This window comes from Ptychodera flava, chromosome 13 (genome assembly GCF_041260155.1).
Source record: "Ptychodera flava strain L36383 chromosome 13, AS_Pfla_20210202, whole genome shotgun sequence".
Taxonomy (NCBI): domain Eukaryota; kingdom Metazoa; phylum Hemichordata; class Enteropneusta; family Ptychoderidae; genus Ptychodera; species Ptychodera flava.
This window is the reverse complement of record NC_091940.1, coordinates 36,833,425-36,847,791: the sequence shown is the minus strand read 5'-3', so window position 1 is coordinate 36,847,791 and position 14,367 is coordinate 36,833,425. Positions and strand designations below refer to the sequence as shown.

The window sequence follows — 14,367 nt, the reverse complement described above, 5'->3', positions numbered from 1 at the left end:
GGATTTTGGTGTATGAAACCATTTCTCAAAACTTAATTTTATATTTTTATTATCTAGTTGCAAACTATGTTGCTTTGTTAAAGAGGAAGAAATCTTTGAAAAGTTAAAAACTAAATTAAATTCATGAAAATCATTTTTCAAGGTTGCCACAATTTAATTACCAACCTTGAATGGAAGTTAAGATTTTACCTATATTATCTGTTCAAATGTCAATTATTAACAGAAAGGTGTTGTAATTAGTATTTTAGTGTCAGTATATGATCACGGAGTCAGAAGAAATTGAAAAAAATTATTATTATTATTATTATTATTATTATTATTATTATTATTATCAACATCATTTAGTCCTATTATGAATTAGTCTATCAACCTATTATGAGTTAAAATAATATTTCAGGTTTACTATCTGTAGCATATATCTCCCTAACCCTTGCCAACCCATAATACTTCTCTCTTTATACCTACCCCAACAGTCTAACTGATAAATCCTTTGATCTGATCAAAAACTGTGGACATAAGTTCAAGGAAACTGGAAGCTCTTCACACAATTCACATTCTTCTTTTCATGAAAAAGTTTTGTTTTTTTTTTCATGTCAGTAAAATTAATGTACTCATTGTGTGTATAGTTGTTAGTGTAAAATAGATTTTGTAAGTCTTCTGTGGAGGATGAATTTCACTATTTAATGAAGTGTCCTAAATATAGCAGTGACGGAAAAGTTATCTTTTCTTCAATGAAGTTGTATTATCCAATATTTTAGTTTTAAGTGAAAGAGATAAGTTATTGTACATTTTAACTTCAGATGATACGCTGTCTTTCATGAAAAATATTAAAAACACTATATTTGCCCCACCAGCTGCAGGTAATGACATTGACAACAACGTTTTATGCCACGTTTGGTTTTGTTCTTGCTATATTGCACTTTCCAAGGTGTGTTGTTATACAATAAAGTGAATGTGTTTACTTTCTTGCACTTGGTTTTTATTATGCCATAAAGATGACTTTAATTTAATTTAATATAAATTGAGTTTAATTGCTGTTTTTTAAAAAAGGCCATGATAACCCCAAAGCTTATTTTGAAAGCATATTTTGGATGTTCAAGTTTTCTTGGTTAATAGATGACTTTCAGCCCTGTCAAGATATAATGAGACAGTCACAGACATGAAACTTTCAACTTTGAGGAAATTGGAGCAGGTCAAGTATATAGTCAGATAATGGTTGAGAAGTTGATGTTCAAGATGAATATAAAGTGTGAACAATTTTCTTGTTTTTGAATGGTAAGAGTCTCAGGAAGTACTTTTGTAAAATCAGTATTTTAAAATATAATTCTATGTTGACCTACTTAAAAATTGACAGACTATAATCTTACCTGTGTGAAGTTGATCCAAGTCGAAGGTCACCGAAAACCATTGCCAGCTCAGAGACAAACTGTGTATGCTTTGGTAGTAGAGTTCACTTTTTCTCATATGAGATAAAAATATAATACACTGTGAAATTATTTATTTGGTGAAGTAGACAAAATGTCCCAATATTACACAAATGAGTAGATTTAATTTAGTAAGGGTGAGGGTAGTGGGGTAGTCAATAACAGGAATAGCCAATCAACCAATGAGTGACCAAGTTAAAGACACGTGACTGATAATACGAGTGGTGTATACACTACGATATACGGGCTAAGCGCAAGTGAGGCAAGTCGTGTATGTACGGGACCAAAACGGTATCCTGTGATCGTTGTTCTGTAAACGAGTTCCTCGTAACCTTCGTGTAGCAATGGATCCACATTGTACTCAAGTTTGTACGTAGTATCGGGGATATACCGTATTCTGTCGAAAGTCACGTAGATTTTGTCGTGTTTTGTTTCCCTCGTTTCGGCTTTTAGGTACCGGCGCGGCGGGGCTTTGCCATTTTCAGCAGCGCGATAGAGCGAACTGGATTTTTGGTATATTATACTGAACCCAGTTATACCAACCCCTCATTTGTCGGATATAGCTTTATTTCCAAAATGGAGAGCAACATAGAACGTGATTGCAGTAACCTGGGAGGCCTGTTCCAGACTATCATTAATGATATGAAGGTAGGTCATGTTAAATATGCCAGCTACTAACACGTCAAGTTGTGGATCGGTCGGTTTTATTTCGATAGCGAAGTGTCACAGTACAAAAGAATTAGAAATATTGTGTGTATCGGCGAAACACGGGTGACACCAGTCAAAACATAGTTAACTTACGATACTGATTTTAATAAAGGAACCCGAGAAATTACAGTGTCATTACACAAGCCAAAATCGGTATATGTTACGGTGTGGGTACAGACCATAAGTGTCTACGCGATCTGACCCACTCGTCAGCGGCCTTTTTCGCGCAAGGAATCATACCAAAATGAAACGGTTTATGTATATTATTAGAGATTGTGACAACACGTACACTTCGCAGCTTGATCCGTCTAAAACACAGTTCTTACATTTGTACAGTATACATTAATTATTTGATTGTAATATTCTAATATAAGAAGAAAAACTCGCGATGTAGCATGCATCTCGGGAAGCGCCAGCACGATGCCCGCTTAACTTTCATCAATGGTCGACTGGTCCCCAAGACTCCATTGATCACTGACCTATTTTGCTGGAGCGGCTATAAAGAGCGTGACAGACATATAAAGTGATCAATAACAAAAGAGCAAAGAAATATCGTTTGTGTCCCAAAATAAAGAACATGAACTCGGTGATTGATAAAAAAATTTGAAATCCGACTATCAGATAATCTTGCATACTGACAGTTACGATGCAGATAGTGCCAACTGTTTATAAATATTGCCATTTGGCATCATGTTCAAATGCAAATTTACCTTGTTGTTGATTTTAGACAAGTACTCCGGTATGGGAGGACTTCATGAGCAAAGCTGCAAAACTCAACCAGACTCTAAGGTAAGTTTATGGTTTTTTATCAGATATGTAAAAACACCCATTTCATTTTATATTCCTTCCCCAAAGATAAATAATGCATGTATGTAATAATGTCAGGATGTAGGTCAATGATGAAATATTAAAATATTTATGTTGGAAAACAGTATTGAAAATTTTACCCTTTGGCCATATTATGTATCAAATTCCCAATGTATGCACCTTACCAGTTGCACAGTAAAGTGAATTCCAGGTTAATATTTTTATGCTTCTCTGTTTTGGCAACTTAGTAAATAATCATCACTGGAAAGTAATAATTATAATTGCAAACTACTTTCTTTCAGAGCCACCATCCTTGCAGCCTCGGCATTTCTTGATGCTTTTCAGAAGGTTGCTGATATGGCCACCAACACCAGAGGTATGTTGTTCACTTTCACTGATGTGACAACTTGAAAAATAAAACACCCAGAATAGTGTGTATGGTATGACTGCGTGAGCTATCTGCATTCAGGTCACGCGATGCCAGCGCAATATCAAATAGCCGTCTCTGTATTGAGTATAGATCTTGCTAAATCCCCCAAACCAGCCTGCAACTCCAGTGCTTTTCACCAACAAATACTTTGAGAGATTCAGCTTCTTTGATTACTAAGTGTGGAGCTCTGTTTGTTAAGTAGCATTTGTGTTCAGAGAGATGTCTTTTACTGTGACCATATCAGCTCAGTGCAGCCAGCAAAGCTGATATATATGTATACCAGGTTGTGATGTGATGCTTGAGGGCAGGCCTTATCTCTGGTTAGTCTGGGTCAGACTTGTTAATGTAGAACTGTACACTTATCTTGTCATGTCGGGGCAGCTTGGGACCCTGAACTGTAGATGTGGAGCACATATAACATTGGAGAACAATGAAACTACAAGAAACTGTCAAGTGACAGTGATCAGATAGTATAAGTCTTTTTGACAGGGAGGTGCAAACAGTTAGCCTGTTGTAACATTATAGAGGCTTTTTTGTAGGTGTGCTGTAATTGTGTTTGAAATAGAAACCCCCCTTATGGTACCTCAATAAAACGAGCTGACTTGGAGCTATGTGGTTCCCATTGATAGTATAGCAGTTCCTTCTCGCTTCATATCATCAAAACCATTGCTGTGTCAAAACGGGATTCCAGATAGCTACGTATGCACAGCTCTATAGTGGCGACCCTACCCTAAGACTTTTTCCTTCCTGTTGGTAATGAACATAAGGTGGTCCGGAAATGGGTGGCCAACATCAATAGACGCCTCATGGTGAGGTCATCGGAAGGTGTGTAAAATGAAAGCTGGAATGCCCTCTCAATTCAAGGCAATACAAAGGACGGTGTATTTGGAGGGAGGAAAGCAAGCACTGGAATATGTAGGGCAGATCACTATCGACTGTTTAAACAGAGCTCCGTGAATGGCATTAAAAATGGTAGATAGGGGATGAACATTTAAATTTACAGAGAGGATGAAAATAATCTATTATGGATGTTTTGGTCTTGTGATTCCCGCTTAAAATATTTCAGAACTTTGTGTTTGTCCCAGACTCATAAATATTTAATTATGGTTGTAAGGTGTATAGGTATGACACAGATGTCAAGTATTGGTGTCTTTGCCTTAAAGACTGATAGAACAAAGAAACCAATTAGGCTGTACAACATACAAGGAAAGTCAATATTGCCCATGTTGCGTAACTTCCGGCCAGACCCTGTGTGAAACAAAGCTCTAATTTTCTGTTAAACCGGATACTTGAAATGCAGACTATGGGATATCAACTTGTAGGTCAGCCAGCAAGGACTGAGTACACGTGGTCTGGGAAATGTTGAGTAGTTGGCCAGGGCAAAAGGTTTTCTTGGCAGAGATCCAGCCTTAATACATCCATAGGTAATACAGTAGTTCTACAGCTGTGCAGACATTTCACCTCCAATGTATGATTTATGCTTGACTTCAAAATATGGTTGGACAGGTTTGGGTTTTCTTTGTACATATTTCTTTTGTGAGGAAAACCTACAGCTGTGGACTTACCCACAGTTTATCAACATCAAATATGACTGAAGCAAAGCCAGAACAAAAGATTTTGTGGCAGTGATTTTCAGTTATGTTTATCAGTAAATGTAAACATTGTTGTATCAATTTGCACCATTTTCCAGGTAAACTACACACACCCATGTGTGACCAACATCCTGATCACGGCCTTTGCCCTACAGTTCATATTGACCGCTGTGTACTTGTTTCTTTGTTTTCCTCCGCATGTGATTAATATATGAGTCTATCATTTCCTCAGTTTAGTAACTCATGATGTTATCTCGCTGCATTGAATAAAACCCGCCCAACAATATTGAAACCCACTCTTCCGTACAAAACCTCATGTCATTACTTGTGTTTGAGACAATATCGGCACTGGAACTTTGATGTCCAAAATCAAAGTTATATTGAGGTTGGTTTTGCTAGGCAGTCACAACACATATTTTAACAATTTAAACAATGTTGCTTGCACCCCGCACAACATTCCATCAGTGACCACAGTCCATGTTCACCAGTACATAGTGACTGTTCCTGTTTGTAGGTTTGCTATTGGGAAGAGAGGGCATTGTCCTAAATTGTATGCGTATGCTGGTCAGCGTTGCAAATTCTCTCACAGAATCCGTGTCATTGACCACCCTGATGTCTATACTCTCAAAAAGCTGGGAAAGTACATTTGACATTAAATGTTTACCCTACTCAGCAGCAAATGTGAATAGAGCATTGAGGGGCAGCTTGGGTAGTTCAGTATATAGGATTGGGAAAACATCTGTATTTGGTTCAGTTGAAAGTCCTTGGTGGGTTCTTAAACAGGTCCTTGGTTCTGTTTAAGTTTGTGATATGTTCATCGCAATCTGAGGTGAGCAATACATACCATTACAGACGATGAGACGATGACAAGGGCCTCAGATGGCAGTGACATTGACAGTAAACATCAATTATGTAAATGAAGATCTGTGTCCGATTAGTGAAGAGGTCATTTGCATAATTGATTGTTCCTAGGCAGGATTTATACACTTGTATTATTTAAGACAAGGGATGCATATAAAATACGTGACTGTGGCAGACTTTCAATCTGTGTAAAGAGAGTGGAGGACAAAAAGGTTTTGATTTGGAAATCGCTGACAATATTGTTGTTGCTGATGTTAAATTTTATATAGTTTCATAAGTACAACTACAGTTCCTGTCATGGTATTTAAATTACAAGTAGGCAAACAGAACTGAATAACATAGCAGTTTTTATTTAAACAGATATGAAGTCTTATCAAAATCATGGAACGTGACGCTAGAACTGGGGGTATTACACTGATAATATCTATTTGGGAAAGAAGTTTTGCTGTGCAGTATTTTAATGAACAGATAATAGATTACAGTATTTCCATTGTTTCACATAATTATCGATAACATGATTGAAAAAAGAGCATTTAAAGTATGCTTGATTGGAATTGGGAAATTTGTGAGGCATTTGTTCCCAGATGTACACGGTATGGTTTCATGGCTGTTTCCACAGCTGTGATGTTAGTTGTATGGACATCATGCTATAGCAAGAATAATATTTTTGTTGGTGGTTTTAAAGAAAAATCACCCAAGAGATAGAGAAGGGGTGGTGTAAACATAATGGAGCGTTACCCACTCCTAAGCTATGATCCTGCTTTTTGTATAAAATATGGTTAATTATATTTAGTATTTCACACCATATACCACATAAAATCAATCTTGGCATCTATCATTTTGGGAGACTGTTGGAAAACTGGCATGGACTGTGGAACTAGTTGTATTTTCCCCAAAGGGTTTATAGTTCACAACTATCTGATCAAGTGTTGTAGGAAGTCGAATATTTTTATGAGCTGGTATTTCAAACTTTCTGGCAAGTACCATGATGGTGTTGTGTATCTCTTCAATACCCAACATTAATCTGAAAAGGGATTTTTTATTCTAAATTAATATGAAAGTGATACATATTGTCATTTGTTTATGGCACATGATTTGTGATAGTTTGAGAGATATCGTGGACAGAAAGCAGACCTACATAATCATATGCATTGGGTTGGTGGAGGATGGGGGACTGTGAATCGAGCATAAAATGATCAGCTACTACAATGTAATATTGATATTTACCAGAACATTGACAGCTGCTTAGGAAATAAAATGTTATGGCTACTTTTAGTAGTGTTACTAATCTAGACTAAATGCGGCAGTATGAGTGGTGGTAGCCAGCCAAAGTCATCAAATCCTCACCTTTGTGCATCAACTACTGTAGTCTATTTTCATTTCACACCATCATCAAGCTTGATCTGTGAGGCAGACTTAGGATCTGAGGCCATTTTGAGACAGTAATGTGCAATTTAATGATATGATACAGGATAGTTTAAATGGTGAAAAACCTCAAGAAGTATTTTCCTTTTACAAGCTGTGACGCAAATCATGGTGATTAAGTTATTCATGTTGATTGTGTGAATGATTATGAAGCTGGATATTAAGCCATGGTTGCTTGTGAGACTTGTCTGGAGAGAGAAAAAATCAGAGAATGTCACACTTTTGATTGTAGGGCTTCAGTTGTGAGGTGTTTGAAAAGGGCCATCATACTCATTGTGGGGCTTCTAGAATACCACAGATAGTGTACAAATTGAAATATAGAAAACTGATAGCTTCTCAGAGTGAAATCATGTATGTGAATTGTGCTGATTAAAAGAAGCAGAAAAACTTCCTATGGACTGACATACATGTTGTAATAAGTATCAGAGGAGAGAACAGAGTATCTGCATGATACTATTGCTAAAGATGAGAGCTTGCTGTGCCAGATATTGAATTGAATGTGTTGGCAGAAATCTACTAAAAATAGTCTGTGCCACAATAGGGAGGAATTAGCATACCGATCAGAGGATGTACACATACAGACTCCAGAACAACTCAACAACACACAAAGATCTACACAGGAATGAGATTTTATAGGCTGTCTGCAGTAATAAAGAAAGGGGTTAAGCTACATAATGAAGTCAAAATCAGGCGGTCTATAGGCTTTTCTTTCACATGCAGCCATTCAACCAAGATTTTACTCAGTGCAAGCACACTTCTGGGCAAGTTTTGATCGATTTAACTGCGATCAGTTCACAGTGAACGTTTTTTGTTGCATCGAGTGAATTTGCAAACCTGTCATTGGATGCCTGAAGAAAGTCTTCCAAGGGTGGGGACATGTATCAAAGAGGCAGTGAAATTTGTAAGGCTTGAATTGCCTGTGGATTACAATCCCATGGACAATGCAGGGATATAGTCTTGGATAGCTTGGTGACCCAATGAACCTTGAAGTCACAGTCTTGTATACACATTTGTTATGACACTTTATTCCTTTTGAGAAAGGTCATTGAATCAACGCTGAATATGAACAAAAGCTATAGTCAATCAGGATCGGGACAAAAAAATTCTTGAGAAATTGTGCCGTGGTGCTTTGCTTCTAAAAAGAAAATTGAGCTAGCAATGACAGTTGTAGGTAGTGTTTGACCTTGTTCCAAGGATTGAAACTCGGGCTGTCATCCTTGGTTTTACAGCAAGGAGATTTAATACTTTTTAGATGATATCACGTGTCAACAGTTAAACAAGTGATTGAACAAATGAAGGGTAATGTCATAGGGCAAGGGACGCATTCAGTGTAAATTAAAACATGAACTAGAAAAACTGGACTTTGGAATGCAGCGAGTGCAATTCAAGTAGCTGTTGGCTAGAGGGAGATGTCTCTCCCCCTTCTGCAATAATTTATATGTCTCTCAAGAGCTCATATTTACAATGTTATGTTTGAAAAGTTTAAAAATGGTCTAAAAATGCCATCCAACATGATTGATAGCGTGTGTACAAAGTCTGTGAATAAGTTTGTTCAAAGTTCTAACTGTTGCCAGAATTTTCTGATAGTATCAGCATCTGTGTTGTGTTTGATAAGAGACACAATAGTTGTGAAAACATAGTTGATCGTTTTACTGAATCAAGCCCCCATCCTGACCTTGTCCCCAGATTTTGCATTAGACTTTCCAAGATTCCCAGCACAAGTAACCCACTTAGGTATGACACAGACGTCACTGCTGACAAACAAGGGAAGCTCCACAACCAATGATTGTATGTCATAGTGTCCAAATCATTCACCTTTTCCTGCACTTCTCAGGTGTGAGTTGTGAGGAAAAGGTGTGTTTTGTGGTCTGCCTACTCTACACAGGAACAATGCTAAGAAGAATAAACACTAACCAAGATATGTAGGCGGATGTTCTGTGATGACTTGTCATGTATGTATTTGACATACCTGGGTTGGGAATATGCTGTAAGAGAGTTGTGGGATGTACGCCTATTTCAGCAGTGTTAACAATCCAGCATTGTTGTTCAGGTGGAATAACAGCTGTGAATTGTAGCTCTAAAATCCACACATAGTAAACTCGTCTACACCTGTACCTCATAGCAAATTATTCTGTTATCTTACTGACAACTTTGTACATCTGTGATAAATAGAGAAGTATAGTTGTATGAAGGAAGAGATATGACTTGTAACATAGGTGATTCGCTGACCTGTCAAATATTTCCTAAAATATTTCCTGCCCCCCCCCCCCAAAAAAAAACCCAAACCAACCACATATTCAAATTTAAGGTTATAGGTAGTGTGATGTTGTGAAAGCATAATACAGTAAGTTAAAACTGCTGAGAGTAAATTGAAATGGATAAACTACATGTCAAAGCAAATTTCACTTTTTAGAGTGAATGGCAATCCAGATAACTGCCATATTTTAGAATTCACTATTATTTTAACTGGAAAATCATATCAGTGTATTTCCTCTACAATCTGAACATACAGTAAGAAGTTTTGGTTTGATATAATTACAAGGTTTTTTTCATGTATGGACTTGTCCAGCACATTTTCATAGATTAGCAATATGGTGACCTGTAAAACATCTGAACAATGCAACTAAACTACTTATATCTGTGTATATTCAAAATGTAGTTCTTCTAGGTCTGTGATAACCTTGTCATGATTTTATCTTATTCATTCAATTGGCATGTCATGGTTCAGGTCATAATGAGTATGGTAACGTGCATATGGAGTATATTTACATAAAGTATTGTGGCTAAATGCAGATTTATTACTCCATAGACAGTCCTGATCAAATCATTCAGTTTCCTTCATGTAAGTATTATTTCAAAGAATCAATAAATCTGTTAGATATCAGCCTCACTGAACCAAACAGAAGTTTTGTTCATGTTTACTGAGATTTTCAACAAAAAATGGACAACTTGTTCATTTTACTAGGTGTATTTTACCAGAGACCCTCGTTTTTCTCGAGGGTCTATGATTTTTACAGGTTACTTCATGTGATTACTGACTGTATGATATGATTGGTCAAGTGTGTCGCAAAACGCCTACAAACTCTGCCTTTCTAGGCTCACTTTTAATAAATATATTCTGTATTTATAGATGTCCGTTCATTACAATTCTGGTCAGGTTTTGGCACAAAATATGAGGTGTTGTGCACACAGCTGGGGCACTCAAACACATATGGCAATATTATGTCTGTGCTGAATGAAAAAGTAAGCGATTGAAAAGTGACATTTTGTCTATAATGAGATGATTTATCATCAGAAAGTTATTTGTGATAGTGCAAATGGTGTCTTCATTGTGAAAAATTACTTCCAAAACCAACACATAACTGCTCTTTCCTCAATAAACGTGAAACTGTTTCATAATTGTACTGTCGCAGAATACAAGATGGTGAGGTTTTTTATTTAAATTTTATTCTATAACAATGCCAAAGCATAATAAAGATCTGGTAAAAATTTATACGTTGCCTTTTGTAGTCAATGTTGTCAGGTTCACAGATACAGAAAGCAAAGCCGACAATTTTTACTGCCAGTGAGCACACCCCAAACTGTAAATTTTCAACCGAACAATAGAACGGAAATTTATTGTCTTTGCCTTTGGGTTTGCCATTTACCGTCCTGATGATTAGCTAGCTATGAATAGATACAGAGTTTAACTGGGTTAGTCTGTCTGCATGGTCATAAAATACAGATCCCAGTATGCTTTGTTGCAGCTAATTTATCAGCTATGTGGCATGCCAAGTCCTAACTTCTAGCCATTTCATCATGAATTCTGTATTTGTCTAGATGCATCTGTGCTATTTTATACAGTTAGGACAAAACCTAATCCTGGTGGTAAAACAATTGGTGGTATAAGCTCTCATTAAGTCCATTAACCTGTGTGACAAGGTGACTCTCTCTGCATCATGCATTTAATTACATATTCAGGTCTATAGGCTGTCTGGCATGGTGGAATGCAACACCAGTCAAAGGGTCGAACTGCGACGCCAGCCATATATATAACAGAGTCAGACTAACACAGGGAGACTATCAGCAATAATGTTAAAGGGCTGCAGTAGATGTGTTTCTGTCATCAACAATCGCTTTATCTCAGTGGCCTTTCCAGTAGTGGCTGCATGGCATGCACGGCTGATTTACAGTACTCAGGTACATGAGAGAATTTAACAGTCACAAAGTCATATCAACAGAATCTTAGCTTCATCGTCATATCATTCATTGTCTAGACTATGGAATGGTTTAACTCTTTCACTATGAGACTTCGGTTCTGCTCCATTATTTTGAATAGGATGGGTAGACCTGTATGTAGGGAAATGGGGGTCAAAAGGTGAAAACAGCAAGGGAAAGACAGAGAGAGGGGGGGAAAGAGAGAGAGAGAGAGAGAGAGAGAGAGAGAGAGAGAGAGAGAGAGAGAGAGGGTCTACACAAAAAAATGAAGACAAACTCCATTGAAAGTGAAAATCAGCTGACTATAGCAATATTAGCAGTGGACTTTACGGCATAAAATCGTGATTATTAATCATAACATAAACTCAAAGTGTTACAGTGGCTACTGTAAAAAACCACCGAAAATAATAATGGTATTTATATAAATACTGTGGGTGTTTGTGTTTTTATTTTATCATAATATCAGCAAAATGGATATGTTTACCCATTTCATATTGTCAGAGACTACTATTGTATTGCATTCAGTATTGTCTTAGCATCATGGCGTGATCTGTGATTTGAAATGCTTAAGTTTTGGAATAGATTTTGTTGTCTAGGTGTGGTGAATGTTTAAAGTGTTCATGTGTATGGTCTGTTTTGGCTGAAATCAGCTGTTAAAGTAGGTTGTTGATGTGAATTCCGTGCTTCTAATAACAATAAATCTGCTTGTGGCACATGGCTTATCAAGTGTGCTGGTGCCATAAATTAGCCAGTGGACTTGCTGTACATAGGGTTGGTAAGGGTCAATCCAACTATGCTGTGTGTGCACAGTGACATAGACACAGGCGGACGTGGACACACCATACATGGCTATAGCTCGTAATTGGTTCATACCAATGTTTCTATGGGGTAACGTAACGTGTGGATATTAAAGTGTGCCACCTTTTGTCAACTACTTTACTTGTGTAGTAAAGTTTCCCTTCCATTTTAATTTAGATTTAAAGTTTATCAGACACATCTTCAACCGTAATGAACCAATAACATGAATCTCAAATTGTGTTACCTGTCAAAGAACTCTACCAAGTAATGTTGTGCAACAGAAAATGGATTTCGTCTTGCTCTGTAGATAGATTGATTAGTTGCTAGTTATCTGTTATATTAACATATATTACAGATAGTATGGTATCTATGGGGAACTCACGTTCTGATAAACTTTCAAGATATTAGACTAATGTACAGAGACTAACCATACTGCTTTTGAATCTGTGTTGGTAATATTCCATCAGCCAGGCGTATTTTGAATGCTGTGTTTATATTACTATTGCTTTTACTGTATAAAGTATCACCTATATAAACTTTCAGAATGATGAAGCACTGTTTGACTTGGTGAATCTCTACAAAAGTCGTGACCAATGATAGTATGGCTCTTTGACCACCTAGGGTATGTAAGGATAAACCTTTGTGTTTCCATTGAGCTGATTGGACCGCTATTTGGTGACATGAGTTGAAGGGTCATAGTGTTAGGATTTGAAAAGAACAATTAAATTCAGATAAAACTTAATCTTACATCCACTGACAGATCTGTATCAGGTAAGGATAGAAGTTTACTCAAAAGACAATGTAATTTAATCTGGCTATACAGGCGATGCTGTCAAAAAGAAATTAGTGTTTTACATTAAAAGATATTTGGCCGTCAAATAAAGGTTGCATGGAAGATTAGGAAAAACCGATTTCACCTTGTCACTGTTTGAGTAATGAAAGTATACTGATATCGTTTAACCTCTATAGATAGCAATAGAAAACATGTCATCTATGAAACCTATGTGATGGGTATTTTTAAGGTTCCACCGTTTGCACGTCATAGCTTGTATATGTAGCAAAATCTGATGATTAAAAAAGAGAACAGGGAACAGCTGCCAGTCCAATACAGGTCACAGTTTTAACACGCCGAAGAAGAAGAAGAATACGGATACATCAGTCCAATAAAGGTTTCAGTGTTCAAGGTGTTTATTTCATAAAATCTGAGTGACTTACTGAAGTGAACCATTTGATACATTTCACAGTCTCTTCATCGATTACGTTGATTTTGTACACCTTTCATTCTTGGCAGTCATTGGGCCGTCAGTGTTGATGACGTACATTTCAGCTTGTTTGACGTCAGTCGAGTGTGAAAAAAATGCTTGTGGCAAAAGATGGTATTTCAATTTATGAGAAAATCATATCCTCCATGAAACAGTTGATTTTATTTGGTTCCCCTTGAGGACTTCATATTTCTCAGAAAGCAATATATCACTACTTTTACATGTGGTTGCATTTGACTTGCTGGGTTGGTTTGTCTTATAGATGGGATAAGAGTGTAAACCTTGTGAAAGGCAGGTGTAAGCGTTTGGTAAGTGAGGAAAAAGTGGTGTTCTCTTGAGAGTAGTTGTTACAGTATTCTTACAATTTGGAGTCAAAGACTTCAAACCATTGTGTTTCCCAAGGGCATAGTCACACAAGATGAACAACTTAATTAAGTGAAATGATATGACTCTATGTCTCCTATATATTCCTCTGAGTTTAATGTACTTACAGCAAATTAGACCCATTCTATTTTATGTATTTGATGTTCTATTGTTAGTTTATAGTCACTAATAGCACTGGAAAAAATCAAGTATCCATTTGGTCCTCTTAGTCACACCATAGTGAGATCTTGTATGATAGGTTATTATTTTGATATTCACTAGATATGAAAGGTTTATCATCAAACAACTGCTACATAGCGTTACATCTTTCATACAGTGTTTAGCAGACTATATCAAACACAAAATTATTTTCAAGTGGCTTTGGAAAGATGTACATCAAGATATTTACATCATGATATTTTCTGAAAAAAAGGACCAAGTATTTTGTACTGTGAATCTCAGTTATATGATATTTTTTGTTCATTTCCATGAATTCCTGC

At 36.7% G+C, this 14,367-nt stretch overlaps 1 protein-coding gene across 4 annotated transcripts in view; it reads left to right on the top strand.

Moving 5' to 3' along the window:
- Nucleotides 1-1,638: 1,638 nt before the first annotated feature.
- Nucleotides 1,639-14,367, top strand: part of LOC139148333 (protein MTSS 1-like) — a 51,052-nt gene continuing 38,323 nt past the window's right edge. For 3 of the 4 annotated variants that reach the window (XM_070719727.1, XM_070719726.1, XM_070719724.1), the window contains exons 1-3: nucleotides 1,653-2,072; nucleotides 2,860-2,921; nucleotides 3,242-3,315. In XM_070719727.1, the coding sequence (XP_070575828.1) occupies nucleotides 2,001-2,072; nucleotides 2,860-2,921; nucleotides 3,242-3,315 (208 nt within the window). In that variant the 5' untranslated portion in view covers nucleotides 1,653-2,000. Of the gene's footprint in view, nucleotides 2,073-2,859; nucleotides 2,922-3,241; nucleotides 3,316-14,367 lie in introns of all 4 variants that reach the window. The other variant, XM_070719725.1, reaches the window with a different exon arrangement.